The 20,165-nt window shown below is 38.9% G+C and overlaps 1 protein-coding gene across 2 annotated transcripts in view; it reads left to right on the forward strand.

The window, feature by feature from the left end:
• LOC130927696 (CUB and sushi domain-containing protein 1-like) overlaps positions 1-20,165 on the forward strand; it is a 687,910-nt gene that overhangs the window by 628,967 nt on the left and 38,778 nt on the right. For both annotated transcript variants that reach the window (XM_057853669.1, XM_057853670.1), the window contains exons 59-62: positions 4,182-4,358; positions 7,589-7,774; positions 11,876-12,052; positions 14,365-14,550. In XM_057853669.1, the coding sequence (XP_057709652.1) occupies positions 4,182-4,358; positions 7,589-7,774; positions 11,876-12,052; positions 14,365-14,550 (726 nt within the window). The remainder of the gene's footprint in view (positions 1-4,181; positions 4,359-7,588; positions 7,775-11,875; positions 12,053-14,364; positions 14,551-20,165) is intronic.

Genomic DNA, 20,165 nt, shown 5'->3' on the forward strand with positions numbered 1-20,165 from the left:
TGTTTTACTGCCTTACAGAAAGATTTTAAAGGCCTCTGAATACAACCTCTAATAACCACTTGCTACCGTACCCAATTAAGGGCGACATCACATCATGTTGTCCGAGATAAATGTTGTCTTGGAGCAACTGAAAGAAGAAAACATGAGTGGGTTCAAAGGAGAGCCCGAAAAAGCTATAAATTGTTCATGTAGGTGTGTCTTTGAATATTCTCATTCATCCAGGTCATTTTGTTCTCCGCGCATTGAATTATTTGCATTATTCTGGTTTTCTTAGAACACATTTCGCTTCTTATCTGATCTGAAGATTGCATCAGTTTATGCAACAAGGCTAGGTATGACAGCGCTAGACTAGAGCTGGCCGGCAGGTTAGTGTTGAGAGTGGCCACTCAGTGTTTTGACACCGGCCACAGGCATGTACATTCCACTGGAAGTGAGGCCAAATTGGGAGAAAAAAACAAGGTGTTGAAATTCCCACAAATGCATCATATTAATTTCTTTGAATACATGGCTGTGACGTCATGTTTTGTAACCGTGTGTCTTTTTGAGGGTGCATTCCTTTCATGTGAGAAGAGACATTTTTTTCTAATGTGAACAACTACAGTGGGGCAAATAAGTATTTAGTCAACCACTAATTGTGCAAGTGCTCCCACTTGAAAAGTTAGAGAGGCCTGTAATCGTCAACATGGGTAAACCTCAACCATGAGAGACAGAATGGGGGGTTGGGGGGACAGAAAATCAAATTGTTTGATTTTTTTGATTTTTAAAGAATTTATTTGCAAATCATAGTGGAAAATAAGTATTTGGTCAATGCCAAAAGTTCATCTCAAAACTTTGTTATGTACCCTTTGTCGGCAATAACTGAGGTCAAACCTTTTCTGTAACTCTTCACAAGCTTTTCACACACTGTTGCTGGTATTTTGGCCCATTCCTCCATGCAGATCTCCTCTAGAGCAGTGATGTTTTGGGGCTGTCGTTGGGCAACACGGACTTTTAACTCCCTCCACAGATTTTCTATGGGGTTGAGATCTGGAGACTGGCTAGGCCACTCCAGGACCTTGAAATGCTTCTTACGAAGCCACTCCTTTGTTGCCCTGGCTGTGTGTTTGGGATCATTGTCATGCTGAACGACCTAGCCACGTCTCATCTTCAATGCCCTTGCTGATGGAAGGAGATTTTCACTCAAAATCTCTCGATAAATGGCCCCATTCATTCTTTCCTTTACACAGATCAGTCGTCCTGCTCCCTTTGCAGAAAAACAGCCCCAAAGCATGATGTTACACCCCCATGCTTCTCAGTAGGTATTGTGTTCTTTGGATCCAATTCAGTATTCTTTCTCCTCCAAATACGATAACCTGTGTTTCTACCAAAAAGTTCTATTTTGGTTTCATCTGACCATAACACATTCTCCCAGTCCTCTTCTGGATCATCCAAATGCTCTCTAGCGAACCGCAGACGGGCCTGGACACGTACTGGCTTCAGCTGGGGGACACGTCAAAATTGAGTCCCTGGCGGCGCATTGTGTTACTGATAGTAGCCTTTGTTACTGTGGTCCCAGCTCTTTGTAGGTCATTCACTAGGTCCCCCCGTGTGGTTCTGGGAATTTTGCTCACCATTCTTATTTGCCCCACTGTACATGCTGTAATCAGATTTAACAATAACAACAAAAATCTGAATCGGACATTATAACCTGCAGGTAGAACGCAGCTAAAGAGTTTGTGTGCCTAGCTCATTTAAGATCAGCGTGACAATTGGCAGTTTTTTCAAATGAGCTGTCCATTTCTTTTATTTCAATTTAAGTTAAATTAAATTAAACAAAAAGTGGCTTTTAGTAGTCACTGATTTCCCCCAAATTATTATCTCGTTCGATTTATTTCTTGAAATTCAGTGATTTGTTTCTCATCTGCTAGCTAACAATTACAATTGCTTCACTTCAATTTTTATTTTGCATTTACACTGCCCTCACAGATTAACACTGTGAAAAATACTGGGTCTTCCTAAAGTGGAAGACTGTTTTAAATACCGTAGGGTCATACACATTAATACAAATTGCACAATCTGTAGGAATGCATGCACAATTTAGCACCACTACTTAAAACTTTTGTAAAAGACTGAAATCTTTGTAGATCACGCAAACACAGCCACCAACAGTTCATGCCATCTGTTAGCATGAAAACAAAATTCAGTGCATTCTGCTTTGTTTTATTTTTATTTTTCAATACTTTCCATTAGCATTTTTTTAAAATACAGTATTGATAATCTTCCTAACATTCTTATTCTTATGTTATGCTATCATGCCTCATTACTGTATATTCAATCTACAACAAATATAAAGACATTTGCCTCAAAGTTCCAATACTTATGGACGGGAGTGTACATTATATGGCTGATAGTGACAAGACATACAGATTAAAGAGCAGTATTACAGAGGGAACATGTCATATTCTGAATACTATAACACTTTCCAATGAGGACATGGCAGCATGGATATAGAAATGACGAATGGGATAAAGGGCGAGATAGACATGAAACATGGGGCATTAAATTCCAGGAACAAGGTCTTATCAAAAAAATGGGGGAAAGAGAATCAGGTGACTGGGGGGCAAGGAGGGGATGAAGTAATCCAACTTTGGCTTGGTGTCGCTGGACTGATTGTTTGGCAGAAATAGAAAATTGAGGACAATTTCATATCTGAGTCATCTAGAGAGCTGTGCTACCTGACCTCAGTAAAATGTCAATTTTTCAAAAATTGAAGAGGAAAATAGAAGATTTTTTCTTTCGCAGATGTCCATCACATTGACATTATGGAAGGATTTCCGGAAGATAAATGGCTTTGGTTTCGTGGTTAAAGTTGGATTCATTTTGGTGTTCACTCTGTCAGACAGTAGATGAAGAGACAATATTTTTCAAGTGCAACATGCCGTTTGTTACTGGTTACTTCCATCAGAAAGTTGTTGGTATGAGTGCCCGTTTGTTTATTTGCATTTTCCTGTCCAAAATGTTTGATTTTATTCACTGTTACCCCCTTACACCTCAACCACTGTCCAAAATCCAGATCAACTCTTATAACATAACGTCCTTAATTTTCACTCATTATAAAACATTTATTCATTCATTTTCCATGCCGCTTTTCCTCACGAGGGTCGCGGAGTTGCTGGAGCCCATCCCAGCTAACTACGGGCAGTAGGCAGGGGACACCCTGAACTGGTTGCCAGCCAATTGCAGGGCACAAGGAGACATACAACCATTCACGCGCACACTCATACCTACGGACAATTTAGAGTGTTCAATCAGCCTACCATGCATGTTTTTGGGAAATGGGAGGAAACCGGAGTTCCCGGAGGAAACCCACGCAGGCACGGGGAGAACATGCAAACTCCACACAGGAAGGCCGAAGCCCGGGATCGAACCCTTGATCTTAGAACTGTGAGGCAGACGTGCTAACCACTCAGCCACCGTGCCGCCATTATAAAACATGCTAACTAATATAAGAGTTGTATGTATAGTATGTTAATGTCAAATAACCTTTACCATTTTTTCTACATCTTTATTTTTTTCTTCAGACCTGTTATAGCAGATCCTGTATTTGAAATGTCTAGTACTGTATTACAAAAAAAGACAAAGAAAATCTGAAAGTTGTGATGTTAAACATTTGACACTCATTGAACAGATCTCTAATGGATGCTTCGGTTTTCCACATTTGCTGACATTTTGAATTGCATCATCAGGAAAACCCTCCAAAAACTAACAAAAGAGTAGACAAAATTATTATAATGGTACGCTGAGGTCTCAAGAGACATGGCATTATATTAGTTCAGGTGCCAACACTCTTTGACTTTAGGGCATAGTTTTCCTGAAAATTCTGGTCACATTCCAAGTACCATCTGAGATCCAGCTGTATTATGATTATTGTTCATTAATTCTGGATATTTGCATGTTACCATGTTTACTTTATCTCATTTCATATCTGGCAGACAAACACACTCAATGTTAATCAACCTCTCACTGACTACTCTCATCAACTTCCTTTTTCTCTACTTCCTTTTTTTCTTCTTCCTGCAGCAATGACCCAGCTGCAGTACTTAATTCAGAAGTAGATGCAATCCATACTTGGACTCATTCCCATGTAGATTAACACCACTGTCCTCCCTTCTCTCTTTCAACCACCCCTAATTGTCTCTCAGCTATATCCTGCGGTGACCCTGGTGTGCCCCCAAACATGATCGTGCCTGGGACCCACAGTTGGACGTATGGCTCCGTGTTGCAGTACTCCTGTGTACCAGGAGGGACGCTGGTGGGCAACACTACTCGCCACTGTCAAGAGGACGGCACTTGGAGTGGGGCGCCACCCTACTGCACTGGTAAAGTCACCCGGTTGTATAAAGCTTCTTCCCTCATTAAAGCTGCACAGTAGCTTGGATATTTGGTTGGTGACAAACATTATTCTTCATGAAAACTGCAGCAAACAGTCAAGATATGTTTTTGTGTGCAAAGCAGGTTGTTTCTAAATCTACAAGCTTACTGGGTCGCAGCATCTCCCAGCAGGGCCTCAATTCAAATCAATGCCAGAAGGGAAATATGATCCGTATCTCCTCTGATGAAAGTAGCATAACAAACTTTATTCCTCAAATAGATAGATAAATAAATGAGTTGAGAAAGTCCAGAGTGACTTTACCAGCAACATGGTACTCATGATTCTAAAAATAATCAAAACAATGACATGAAAAAGAAAAACATAATAAAATGAAGTCTATCAAATTTGAGGGGAGACCTGCACACCTTGAGATGTGAACCAAAAGCCAAACACAGTGGAATGTCTCACTTGTTAGGGTTGAAAAATACATATGCAGAGTAAAATAGAATTATAAATTTGATAGTATGCATCCACTCTCATTTGGTACAGAGAGCATAATTTAGTATTCCGTTTGTTAAAGCATACCGAAAATTTCAGAAACTTTTTTTTTTTTTTTAAATGAAAGACTTGCATGTTTTGTTTAGTTTTTAGTTTTAGATTTTTTTTTTTCATTCATTCATTCCAAACCGACAGATACGAACAGCAACAGAATGTTTCCGAAGCCACCTCACAATGAAGTCTCCAGACAATGCATCTCAGAATGAATTGTTGACGTCTTTGTAAGAAATGTCATTAAATGCTATTCATATTTTATAGAAAGAAAAACTGACAAACCTTACCTGTGTCCTTCTTATTTCTCCATCTTATTTAGTTGTATGATTCCCATTGTGAATCTAAATCAATTACAAAATAAAATTACTTTTTTTTAATCAAACAATTTTCCGAACACTAAAATTGAGATCACTTTTGTATGAATGAAAGGATGAGCTTATCCTGGCTAGGTCTAACTTTTTTTGGAAGATAAGGGTGAAGAAGAGTGATAGTCCTAGTTTACTACTCATGTTGTCAAGTGCTATCATGCAAACCTCATAACACTACAACTGATCATTTCCAAAGCCAGTGTCAACCGTCTCAACAGCCGGAAAGCAATAAGTTCGCTCGGCTGGCCTCGGACCAGAAGGCTCAGCGGGGCAGAATCCATCCTGCAGCTGGAGAACCTCATTGAGATGCACAGCGCCTCGATGAGAGCTCTTAAAGTCACAAATCCCTACCGGTGGAATTTAAGCTCCTAAAGTTGTGACACGCTCAGCGCTTTCACTGCTAGAACAATTTAGCATAGCCTAAATGCAAAGTTTTCGTGGGGGTCACACTGTATGTGAACGCCTCAGTATGTTTATCTCTGCAACCAAGCCTGTATGATTACATCATATATCATAAAAACATTTGTTTTCCTAAAAGCTATTTTCCCACTAACTCATAAGTTCACTTAAACTAATCAACATGGCATTCAGTCCTCCAAGAATTGTGGACCAGCACCAACTATACATCTTCATAATCATCCAGCCCATGAATTATTGAAATGTTTCATTAAGATGCATACACTATTGTTTAGAAAAGTGAAATAAAGGAAATTGTCCTGTACTTTTCACATAAACACATAGATTGATTGATAGTGTATTGTAAGTAGAATTGCAATATCTTGGCAGCAGCACATTCAGTATCTTCTTGTAGAGTTGTGCAATTTAACGATATGAGTTACAAATACAATATACATTTGTTGTCAAATGATATAATCCTTTTAATTATTTTAACTTGCTAAATGGTAGGCATGCGGTACTTGAGTGTTAGTTGAAGCACTGTGTTGTATTCATTTTAGTTCCTTGCACTTTACTGCACTCATTTTGTCTAATTTTCAGTAAAATAATCTCCCAATAAACCTGTCTTGCACTGAAATCAGGTGTGAAAAACATTTCAACAAGGAGTTATTACAAGGGTAATGCCGTATTTTCGGACTATAAGTTGCACCTGAGTATAAGTCGCACGAGCCATAAAATGCCCAACAAAGAGGAAAAAAAACATAAATAAGTCACACCGGAGTATAAGTCGCATTTTTGGGGAAAATTTACTTGATAAAATCCAACACATAGAACAGACATGTCATCTTGAAAGGCAATTTAATATAAAAATGCAATAGAGAACAACATGCTGAATAAGTGTACAGTATGATGTTACATGATGCATGAACAACGAAATGCGAATATACTGTCCTCACCAGGACGCTATGGCTCGGTCCTGGCTATACAGCGAGCTAAACTCCCAAATGTCGATGCTGGACGTCCGTATAATTTGCTGAATTAATTTCGTCCTCGGTACCAAACAGGTTCGCATCAACGTAAATAAATAATAATTAGGTGCTATTATAGCAATGACACAAACGGTTAGCATGCATTCGCAAGCATTAGCACATCGTTCAAACAACCACACAACTGGCACCAAGTGTCCGATCGCGGGTGGAAAACACACAACAACAACAGAAAAGACAATACACACAGGCGTTGCCTCTGTAGAGATATTTTACAAGCATAAACAATGAACGTAGGTTCGCAGCCGTGTCTCTCTCTCTCTTGCCCACTCGCTCAGAGACGCTGCGTAGCTGTCCGTCTTCTTCTGGCGTGTGAACGCTCGTCTTAACGTAAACAAGTGCGAGTGCACCCCCACTTGGGCGTGAAAGCGCCACAAACTAAAAGCATGCATTTCAATATAAAAGTCATTAATACAATTGAACACACATTGCCAAAGGCAGAACACAAAAATGGCCATAACTATTAAGAGTTATTCAGATAACTATAGCACAAAGAACATGCTAGTAAGTTTACCAAACCATCAGTGTCACTCCAAAACACCAAAATAACATGTGAAATGATATCATAATGTGTTAATAAGTTCACACATAAGTTGCTCCTGAGTATAAGTCGCACCCCAGCCAAACTATGACAAAAAAGTGCGACTTATAGTCCGAAAAATATGGTAATAATATTACACTTGGAACACCACATCACATTTGCCACACCATCCATATTGTATGTCTTTGCATGTGCATACCAACAGTGCATAATAAAAACATGAACTGGAGGTTCTTTATATTTTGCCTCTGGATATCTTTATCCCCATCGCATGTGCACCTTCCCAAGCTATTAGAGTAGGGACATTAACTCTAACTATCTGTTCTCACTAAAGGTCTGAGTCCAGGGATGTGTGGGGACACAGGGGTTCCTCCCCACGGTGCCCGTTTAGGAGGAGAAGAGTTTAAAACCAAGAGCCTGCTGCGTTTCAGCTGCGAGGCTGGATACAATCTGATTGGCTCTGCTGAGAGGACGTGCCTCCACAACGGCACCTGGAGTGGAACGCAGCCCGTGTGTCAAGGTGAGCGAGCTCAGCGGCAAGCATTTACAGGAAACCCGCAGTGATGTGAAAGACTCTCACTCCTCAATTCACACATAGGCAGTGGGGATTATTTTTGGCTGAAGTGACATTCTTTATTTGCACATAACTCTTCTGGCAACCATTTGCTTCAGCAGCTTCTCATTTTCTGATACAAAGTCCAGTCATGCATTAAATAATCACTGCAGATACTGTACATCCATCAATCCAACGACATTGGGCGAGGGAAGGAATGCACTTCGGACTGGTCGTCAACCGGAGATTCAAAATATTAACAATCAAATCAGATTTCAGTACACCATACTAATACTGTATGTCCTTGTTCATGAATTATTATAATGGTATGCAGCACTACTTGATTTTAAAAGTTAAAGATGGCTTTTCTATGCAAACAAATCTTTGAACAAATTAACCTTATCGACCCAGACTGCTCGCCCATACCAAAAAATGAAGGAGTGCAAATTTTGTATAAACCTCTTTGCCTTCTTGAAATATGGACTTAATTATTCTAAAATGTATGTAAAAATAAATCAGCTTAGCCTCTCAAGTTGTGAAACTTAATCTCTCCGTTAAAGAATGTAGTACCATCCAGCTAGTTGGCATATTTGTCGCAGTAAGCCTTTAATTCTTGTTACATAGTCCATACATTATTGTAAAACATCCCAAAAAAATTTAGATGTTTATCGGACTGCGCCATTCGCCTTGAAACATCGCACTGAAACTGGGGTTAAAGCTAAAATTGCACTGTAAATTTATCTGGTACAGCAGGTCATTAAAAAGAACCTACAGCAGCATGAATCTCATTTTGGGGGTAACAGAAGGAAAACTTCTGAGGTGTGTGTGCGCGTGTGCGTGTGTGTGGCCTAGATATAGAGGATTTCAGCTCGTGACTGCACTGGATTTCCCAGTCTGTGCCAACAAAGGGAACCCTATACAACAGCAGTTTCCAAAGACGCTTTATAAACCCTTGAGAGTTTATAGTAAATTAAAGTGGGTCCTCATAGCCCTGTGGAGGACATAGAAAATGGAAGCTGCTTGATTTCCTTACTCGCACCTCTGTAGTGTGTTACATATCTGCATCAGAGTTTAGTAGACTAGCACAAGATTTTGCTCAACAAGAGTAACATTACTTAAAATAGTATTACTTGTGTAAAAGTAAAGAATATCTCTTTGAATGTAAGGGTGTTTCTTTAAGAAAAGTTCTCAAAATAAGAAAGTTTGTTGCAGTAAAACTCAGCTGGAGTGCGTCACTTTCTACCTCTGATCTGCATACAATAATGCTGATGCAAACCCCAGTAGATTAACTAATTTTAGTGGTCCAGTGGAAGCATAGGTAATGGTGAGTCATACATTGTCAGTTGATATGTTAGATTTTATTATTACCGCTAGGGAAAATACAAGTACGGTACTAAAGATAGACCTTAAGAGTTTAAATTATCTTCCTTTTCTACCCTCTTATGGTGCCTCTGTTCTAATTAAAGAATTTAATTAAAAACCCACATTTCATTCAGCGCTGGCAACAAATATCAAGCTTTATACTTGAGCAAGATTATATTGGGGATATTCCATTATAAATATTTTTTGATCACTCAATATGTAATTCATCATGTGGAATGGAATTGATCTTGAGATGCTGTTAGAAATGTACGTTTTTTTTAAATCGCTATGCAATAAAGTAATTGAGAGAAAAATTATTTTCATACTTAGCAGCATCGAGATGATGACATTATTAGTGCTTCAACGATTAATCGATTAACTCGAGTATTCGATTGGCAAAAATGTGTTTCTAATTAAATTGTATTGCTTCGAGTATTCGTTTAATTAAAGTGGCGTTTAAATGGTTTATTTCAAAAGTGTTTGCACTTAGTTTTATTGATTAGGGTGGATACACTGCCCTCTTTTCACATAGCTGAATCCAACTGTTCCCTGTTAAGTTTTTCTTAGAGCTAATGTTTTTTTATGCATTCATAATTTAGTTTATAGGTATATTTATCTGTTTTTGTGGGAATGTGGCTGAACCATTTGCTAAGAGCGTTGTAAAAAAAAAAAAAAATAAATAAATAAATAAGTTAGCATTTTATAGCATTTACGCTAGCGGACTTTTAATGCAAGTGTTCTTTTGTTGTACATGGATCCGCTTTTTTAAAATTTTTTTTTTAAATACTGTTGAAGGCTCAGCTCAGGTATGTTAATTTTTCATGTTCCTTATCTGATTACTCGATTATTCGAACTAACTAGTTCATCGATTAATCGACAAAACATTATGCAATTTAGTAATATAGCAATGTTTGGTATAAAACTATTTTGAACTGTGTTATTACAAAGCTTGAATAAATTGATCATATTACCTAAACTGTTACCCACTGTTGTCTGCTGCCTGACATCTTTGAAATGTTGAGCTCTTTTGTTTGTTTAGTGATAATGTTTTATTTGATTTTTTTTTTTCCCTGCATACTTTTTGCCATCTCCTCTAAAGTGATACTGCATCAACGGCTCATTAGTTTGTCCAAGTGTCTGTCTGTGTGACATTAATTCTTTGTGTCTTGTCTGTTTTTCATTACGCTAATGGTGGTTAAAAGCTGAATCAGAAAGACTAGTGTATTCATCACTGTGACATACAAAGATCCATACAGTATGACAGCACAAAGAAAGCTATAGTAAATGTGGCACATATTGATGTTTCTCATCCATTGTCCAATTGTTTAGTCATCAGTTGGCATGTTCTCATTAATTGCCATATTGTGGTCACTTGCTACTTCTTCACAGTTCATATTTAATGTGGCTGCATGGCTTTTGAATATTGTTGTTTTCTAATTCAACCCAGATAATACAAAAATATGTGCAAAACAGCCACATTTAACTTTCTGGAGAAAGAGTTTTATGAGGCAGTAGTTAAGCGTGCAAAAACAAAAGTTGAATAATGCGAATGCCTCAATTACACAGCGTGATCATAGCGAAGATAACAGGCTACAAAGCGTGCTAACAAAAAAGCACCAGTGTGCTACAACATCAAATACAAAGGCATTGTCCAATTTGACGGTCTTTGAAAATATGTGTTGTCTCCAGAAACACATGTGCTATTTGTTTCGAACTGCTGGGTGTCTGTCTAATCAGATGCAGTGGCATTCATTCATCAGACACAATGAAAGATACAAGAGCTGTATCAACAGTTCTGCCTTTACAAAGACACTGTGATCTCCCGCCTAGCGCAGGCCCCCATGAAGCCTAATTATCAATCACCTGCAAACGTAAGCCAGTAAGGTTTCTTCCAGATTATGTATTTCTTCAGGAAGTATTACAAAATAACTAATTAAAAACACATGCATCCCACAGCATACAAAGTGAAAATGTGTTTTAGTCTCTTTGGATTTGGTGAACAAAAGTTGAATGAATACTAAATGTAGTGTATCGTAAATGTAGTGTATTATATTATTGCACTGTATGTAAAGAACGACACTACTTGTGTAAACGAACGGCAACATGTTGGACACTAGGATGATGCTTATTATTAATTTAAGAATATGCTTATTGTAGATTGCAGAACTGGATTGCATCATACTAAGACGTATTTATTTTTCCAGTTTGGTCAGCAGAATATCATATCATAGTAATGCTCATATTTTTGACTTTCTGCAAACATGCATGTCAATAAGCATTATATTTTTATAAATCTGAATTTTTCATACAGCTGTTGCATCATTTTCTTGATGGAGGCCCACCAATATTTTCGCCAGCAATCTTGACTACCTCATGCATATTAGTAGCATGGTTTTATTTTGAGCAAAACCAACAAGGAGCAGTTTAAAACCACTGTGGATACTGTCGGTGTGTTTAGCCTGCAGCTCACAGTTAAAATACTGCACTGTCTGCTATTCAGTGCTGGGAATCTCTCCAACAACCCTTAATATTTAATTAGCCTCACTACCTCAAGGACATATTTTTGTTATTTCCATCTGGCTCTAGCGATAATCTCATTATTGCAGACAATACACACGATCGACCTTGAGTGACAGCAAGGCAGTGTTGCTCACTCTGACATTATTAAGATTAACCATCATTTTCCATTATGCATTCGCTTCTCAGCTGTATCGTGTGGGAACCCTGGCACTCCGGCCCAAGGCAGAATCGTTTCCAGTGACGGAATCACCTTTGGATGCTCAGTGGCTTATGCATGCTGGGAAGGCTTCAAAACATCGGGTCTGACCACCAGACACTGCACAACTAATGGAACATGGACAGGACAACCGCCGGACTGCACTGGTAGGGAAAGAGTGGACTCAAAACTGCACGTTGTCTCAATTTGTCTCTGTTTTGGGCAGCACTGTGTAGTTGTCACAGAGGCCCATAGAGGCTTGGAGGGAAAGAGGAAAAGAAAATGGGAGACAGATGAAGTAGTGAGGCAAGTTAGTTCTTGTGGGACATTTAAGAAGTTTCTGTGAGGAAGTTGAACAAAAGGGGAAGGTAATGAAAAAAAAAAATGAAAGTATAGTGACAATTACCGTATTTCCCGCACTATAAGGCACATTGGAGTATAAGGCGCACCTTCAATGAATGGCCTCTTTTAAATTTGTTTTCATATATAGGGCACACCGCATTATAAGGCACAGTAGTAGTAGTAGTGGTTGGGATTGTTTTATGCATCCACTAGATGGAGCTGCGCTAAAGGGACTGTCATGCCATTATTAACCAATATATAAGGCTCATCGGATGTTGGCTTTTGAGAAAATTGAAGACTTTTAGGCGCGCCTCATAACGCAGAAAATATGGTGCATTACATAAGCAGTTCTCTAACTCAGTGGTCTCCAACCTGGTCCTCAAAGGCCTGCTGTGGGTCGTGGTTTTTGTTCCTGCCGATCCAGCACAGATAGGTGAACCAATGAGGTTTCTGCTAAAACAAGCAGCACCTGACTGCAATCAACTGATTGAACTTGTAAAATACCAGATTGGTGAAAAAGTGTTGTCATTTGTCTGGTTGAAATGAAATCCTGCACCCACAGCAGGCCTTTGAGGACCAGGTTTGGAGACCACTGCTATAACTAACCTAACCATTTTTTAAAAATGTGTTTCTTCCCACAAAGCAAACGTACACAAGTACAGTGCTGTCCAAAAATATTGGCTCCCCTGCAATTTTGTCAGATAATGCTCAATTTCTCTGAGAAAATTATTGAGATTGCAAATGCTTTGGTAGTAATGTCTTCATGTATTTTGCTTGCAATGAAAAACACAAAAGAGAATGGGGAAAAAAAAAAAAAAATCATTATTATCGTTTTACACAAAACTTCAAAAATGGGCCGGACAAAAGTATTGGCACCCTCAGCCTAATACTTGGTAGCACCTTTAGACAAAATTACTGTGACCAACTGCTTCCGGTCTCTATCAATGAGATTCTTACAATACTCTGCTGGAATTTTAGACCATTCCTGTTTGGCCAACTGCTCCAGGTCTCTGAGATTTGAAGGGTGCCTTCTCCAAAATGCCATTTTCAGATCTCTCCACAGGTGTTCTATGGGATTCAGGTTTGGACTCATTGCTGGCCACTTTAGAGGTCTCCACTGCTTTCTCTCAAACCAAAGTGTTTGAAGTGTGTTTTGGGTCATTGTCCTGCTGGAAGACCCATGACCTCTGAGGGAGACCCAGCTTTCTCACATTCGGCCCTACATTATGCTTAAAAATTTGTTGGTAGTCTTCAGACTTCATAATGCCATGCACAAGTGCTTGAGGCAACAAAGCAACCCCAAAACACCAGGGAACCTTCGCCATGTTTGACTGTGGGGACTGAAGGAAAAGAGTCGATTTTTCCCTTGTTACAGGTTTTTTTATTCTTATAACGGGCAGGAGATGATGACACAGAATTCAGGAATACAAAATAACAAACAATTATATTTAGACGCAGACAAGACAGAAGAGCCTACTGGAATATAGAAGAAAAGCAATGTGCCTGCTTCCACATATAATTACGTGAATAGATGGAAATATAACTCTATAGGACCGTGTACTTTTCTTTGTAGGCCTCGGTTTTTTTCTGTAAACCTTATGTTGATGCCTTTTCACAAAAAAAGGCTGTACTTCTGTCTTCCAAAATGTTTTTGGCTTTCTCAGGTAAGTTTTGGCAAACTCCAGCCTGGCTTTTTTTATTTCTCTGGGTCAGAAGTGGGATCTTCCAGGGTATCCTACCATAGAGTCCCTTTTCATTCAAACGCCGACAGATAATACGGGTTGACACTGTTGTACCTTCGGACTGCAGGACAGCTTGAACTTGCTTGGATGTTAGTCAAGGTTCTTCATCCACCATCCGCACAATCTTTTGTTGAAATCTCTCGTCAGTTTTTGTTTTCCGTCTACATCTGGGGAGTAAGGTAAGTAATTGGTGCTGTTAATTACACAAATTAGTGAAGCATCACATGATTTTTCAAAGGGTGCCAATAGGGTGCCAGCCCATTTTTGGAGTTTTGTGTAAAATGATAATTTGCAGGGGTGCCAATACTTTTGGCTGGCACTGTACATAATGTGCAACATGTTCTTTTAATCAGATTACTACAATCCACAAATTGATGTTCTTCAACATCTTGCAGTGATCAGTTGTGGAGACCCAGGATCGATAGCCAATGGTGTGTACTTAGGACGAGAGTTCACCTTCAACCACACGGTGGTATATCGTTGTAATCCGGGTCACCTGATGGAACCACCTGGACAGGGTCGCAGTGTTTTGCACTGCACTAAAGATGGACAGTGGAACCAAACCAAACCCAACTGTAAAGGTAATATTTATTCCTTTACCATTTTAAAATTGTAATGATTGCCATCATATTGAATTGGATACACCACGTTTTTTGTACTGAAATTTAGATAGAAAAATTGCCATTTATCTTTTAGTTCCACAGATTTCAAATATCAGTGCAATTCTTTGATGATGTAATTTGTGTCTGGTCGATCCTTATCCAACTGTTGTCAGAGTGTACTCTTCAATCCCAGCGGCAAGTCGGATGCCCTCTTTCACCAGTTTTGTTCATAACTTCAATGAACAGAATGTCCGTACACAGTTGAGGCGTTGAATGAGTCTGACATTAAGACCCCAGTGGTGTGTCGTCGCTTCAGGTTGTGATGAGTATCAACACTTACAAATCTTAGGCCAATGTTCTCAATTGGAAAAGGGTGAAGTGCCCTCTCCAAGACTGGTATGAGAACATGCCCCAAGTGGAGGAGTTCAAGTATTTTGGAGTCTTGTTTACAGGTCAGGGCAGAAGTGAGTCGGACATCGACAGTTGGATAGGTGTAGCACAGTCAAATTTCACCAGATGAGCCATTTGGACCAGTTTCCCGGGGAAGAAAGACTGTCAAGAGAGACAAAAGTTGTGTTTAATATGAACTAACACAGCATATAAAGTATTTTTTTCCTTTAATATTACATTGTTCAGATGGTAAACAAAAAAGTATTGTTTTCATGAAGTCAATGTACCCATTCAGAGACTCGTTGCAACAAAAATATATAGCATCAAGTGTAATATACTATCGATAGAGTGGGCTTTGACAAAAAGTAAACCTCATGCAAAGTATAAATGGAAAAATTACATCTTATTTACAATGTCGATCTGTTGGCTACTCCAGGCTAAAACCACGCACTGGGCGTATTACATCTTATCTACTGTCAACCCCCTCTTCCTGAGGTTTTCAACACTTGCAGGCTAAGTGCAAATGAAATTTTTTGCTCATGGGAAAGTTAGTCAATACAATCCTCATTTAGGCCCCAATAAAGAAATATGATTCAATGGCACTCAGCGGCACCAGCCGTAGCAGTGGGATGAAAGAACTGCATGTGGCTTGCCAATCCCTACAGCATCCGCTGTGCCAGCAACGAAAAACTGATACAAATTCTCCTTCGTGCTTCTCACCAGCCGGGCTATTAAAATAGTTGAGGGGAGGCGGTAGCCCTTTTCTTTGCTTGTCACTTTCAAGCTGTGTGCTGTATTTTATTATTTATATATTTATTTAATTTATTCTATAAATGCTGACCAGATACAATTTGTCTATTGTATTTAATTTTACCTAATGTATTTTATTTCTTCCTTTGTTTTGGCTATTGTCTATTCCTAAATTTTATTTGACGTATTTGCAGCTTCTGGACATACTGTATGTTAACCAGAACTATTCCATACTACACTGCTACAAAACACTTTATCCCAATACTGCCAAATGAATCAAATTTGATACAAGCATTTCTGGACCACATTGCAGTAAAAAAAAAAAAAATGTTTAAAAACCTTATTGCATTCAATCTAACTTTATTTTTGTTTTACCATGAACACTGCATGTCATGCTTAATGTATCATTTAATCATACAAATTAAAGAAGAGAAATGAAAATTTAAAATATATATATATACTAGGGCTGTCAAAATTATCGCGTTAACGCGCAGTAATTAATTTTTTTTATTAATCACGTTAAAATATTTGACGCAATTAACGCACATGTCCCGCTCAGACAGTAATCTGCCTTTTGGTAAGTTTTACAGCAAGGTTTTATGGGCTGTCTAACAGCGAACTCTTGTGGTCGCTTTGCGACATGGTTTATTGCTTTCTTGCCAGTTCAATATGGCTGCACGACGTCTCGAGCTGACGCCTACGTTGTAATGTTTTGCTTATATGATCCTTGGACAAGATTTGTCCGTAAGTATGGTTGTTGTAAAGAATGTACATATTATGTTAGTAAGCGAAATGTTATATTTTTTGTATGAGACGCTTTTTGTTTATGTTTAGTGAACCTGTATAGCGTGCTAAGCTAACGTTGTTGCTAATGCAATGCTTGTGTACTTTTTTTTTGTAGTTTCACTACGGTCTAAAGAGGACAGTGGTTTGAGGCCATTTTATTAATAAATCAGATGAAAAAGGAAGAAGTCTGATTATTAAGGCGTCGTTCACTAGCTGTCTAGCTTTGGAAAAAGTAGACGCTTCGGAGTGAGGACAGCATAGACAGATTTAAATGACAGTAGAGTGAAATGCCCACTACAGTCCTTATGTGCCATATGTTGTACGTATATATCCATCTTGTGTCTTATCTTTCCATTCCAACAAATTATTTTACAGAATATATATATAATTTACAGAAAAATATGGCATATTTTATCGATGGTTTGAATTGCGATTAATTACGATTAATTAATTTTTAAGCTGTAATTAACTCGATTAAAAATTTTAATCGTTTGACAGCCCTAATATACAGTATATATCTGTTTAATACAGGTAGTCTCTGAGTTACGACAGACCCAATTTAAACGATTTCGACTTTACGACACATGGGTCACATCGGTTTTTTTTGTTGTTTTTTTTTCAATGTTGACTATTGTTATGTTATGCATGCTTTTATTTTGGCGCTGGAAGCGTAAAACAGGAAGCGATCGCATCTACAGATGCATGTCGCCACCTCACACACACAGAGCAGCCGTCAGCGAAGTGACAGGTGACAGCCTGCGTGCACATTTATCACTTATGAAGGATCCGGAGGCGACGACTGTATATTACCCATTTTGTACTGTTTATTGGATGTTTTCAATTGTGGTCGAATACTTGGGACGACTTTATTTGATTGTTTTTGATGATGTGCGGACGGCAACTAATCATTTGTTATTGCTGTATCAGCAGCTACTTGTCGATGCAAATTTGAATTGCTGTTATTGAAGATGTCTGATATAATTTCATTTCATTTTAGTTTCATTCTGCAAGTGTTGATGTCATGAGCAGCTGAATAAAGTCAGCAAACCACATGGACATCTGACATCTTTATTTTGGAGTTAAGCTCACTGTCTAGCTAGGACTTAGTCATGTGAAAAAATTGGGACACCCTATGGAAGCCTGTGTGTTTCTAACATATTTGGTCATATGGATATTTAATACCAATTTCAACAGTCTTGAGAGATTCAAGTAATAGAACTAAATAATTAAAACTGATTTTTTTTTTTCATAACTTTCTGTAAAATGTTATTTGAAATAATGCAATTTCTGTTGAGGAATGAATTAGGACACCCCCACATTACACAGGTGTATCACATCAGGTGCAGATGATTAGAACATCATTACCAAGTGTTGAAGGAGGCTTGCCTTATTTAAACCTCACATTTAGTTTGGTGTGCTACTGACGGTTGAAGTGAGAGAAAACACCATGGTGAGATCAAAGGAGCTGTCTGAGGCCTTCAGAAAGAAGTTTGTAGACGCTTATGAGTCTGGTGAGGGATTTCAAAAGATCTCAAAAGAATGTAAAATCAGCCATTCCACTGTCCGGAAAATATTCTAAAAGTGGGGGACATTCAAAACAACTGCCAACATGCCCAGATCTGCCCGTCCAAGCAGGTTCACCCCGAGAGCAGACCGCAAGATGCTGAAAGAAGTCTCCAAAAACCCTAAAATGTCATCACGGGACCTACAGCTGGCTCTTGCTACTGTTGATGTGAAAGTGCATGCCTCTACAATCATAAAGAGACTAGTTTAACCTTCATGGGAGGTGTGCAAGGAGGAAACCTTTGCTCTCTAAGAAGAACATGAAGGCGAGACTGAAGTTTGCCAGAGTAAATGTAGACAAAGACCAGGTCTTCTGGAATAATGTTTTTTGGACAGATTGTTCTAAACTGAATTATTTGGACACCAAAACAGAGGACATGTTCGGTGTAAACCCAATACAGCAGAAAACGAACCTCATACCAACTGTGAAGTATGGAGGTGGAAGTATCATGGTTTGTGGATGCTTACCTGCAGCAAGACCTGGCCAGCTCACCATCATAAAATCCACCATGAATTATATTGTGTATCAGAGGGTGCTTGAGGAACATGTGAGATCATCTGTGAAAAAAAATTAAAGCTGAAGCAAAACTGGTCCCTGCAACATTACAATGACCCAAAACATACCAGTAAATCCACCAAGGACTGGCTGAAAAGTCCTGGATTGATTGAGTCAAATCCTAGATCTTAATCCTATTGAGATGCTGTGGGGTAACTTGAAACGGGCTTTACATGTAAGAAACCAATGTTATTTTTTGTTGTTTACCTGCAGTTAAATCACTTTCTTGTCCAAATATAAAGAAAAACAAGATCAGACATCGATATGTTAACATTTCTTAATAAAGAACTGAATATTTAATGGGGTGTCCTAATTTTTTCATATGACTGTAGCTCCAATGTCTTGGTGAGGACAGTACAATGACGTGTAATACATATTTTGGATAGTTTTTTTTTTTTCTAATTTAGAGTGTGTTTTAAGGTATTTAAAGGGGCAATTCCGACTTCCGCGGAAATCCGGGTTAAATCGCCATCACACGAATGGAACTTGTTCGTAAAGCGAGGCAAATAAGTATGTAGTAAACCACTAATCTTGCAAGTTCTCCTACTTGAAAAGATTAGAGAGGCCTGTAATTGTCAACATGGGTAAACCTCAACCATGAGAGACAGAATGTGGAAAAAAAAATCACATTATTTGATTTTTAAAGTATTTATTTCCAAATTAGAGTGGAAAATAAGTATTTGGTCACCTACACACAAGCAAGATTTCTGACTGTCAAAGAGGTCTAACTTCTTCTAACGAGGTCTAACGAGGCTCCACTCGTTACCTGTATTAATGGCACCTGTTTTAACTCATTATCGGTATAGAAGACACCTGTCCTGTCAGTCACACTCCAAACTCCACTATGGCCAAGACCAAAGAGCTGTCGAAGGACACCAGAGACAAAATTGTAGACCTGCACCAGGCTGGGAAGACTGAATCTGCAATAGGTAAAACGCTTGGTGTAAAGAAATCAAATGTGGGAGCAATTATTCGAAAATGGAAGACATACAAGACCACTGATAATCTCCCTCGATCTGGGGCTCCATGCAAGATCTCACCCCGTGGCGTCAAAATGATAACAAGAATGGTGAACAAAAATCCCAGAACCACACGGGGGGAACCTAGTGAATGACCTACAGAGAGCTGGGACCACAGTAACAAAGGCTACTATCAGTAACACAATGCGTTGCCAGGGATTCAAATCCTGCACTGCCAGACGTGTCCCCCTGCTGAAGAAAGTACACGTCCAGGCCCGTCTGCGGTTCGCTAGAGAGCATTTGGATGATCCAGAAGAGGACTGGGAGAGTGTGTTATGGTCAGATGAAACCAAAATAGAACTTTTTGGTAGAAACACAGGTTCTCATGTTTGGAGGAGAAAGAACACTGAATTACATCAGAAGAACACCATACCCACTGTGAAGCATGGGGGTGGAAACATCATGCTTTGGGTCTGTTTTTCTGCAAAGGGACCAGGACGACTGATTTGTGTAAAGGAAAGAATGAATGGGGCCATGTATCGAGAGATTTTGAGTGGAAATCTCCTTCCATCAGTAAGGGCATTGAAGAT

The sequence above is a fragment of the Corythoichthys intestinalis genome, chromosome 1, assembly GCF_030265065.1.
Source record: "Corythoichthys intestinalis isolate RoL2023-P3 chromosome 1, ASM3026506v1, whole genome shotgun sequence".
Taxonomy (NCBI): Eukaryota; Metazoa; Chordata; class Actinopteri; order Syngnathiformes; family Syngnathidae; genus Corythoichthys; species Corythoichthys intestinalis.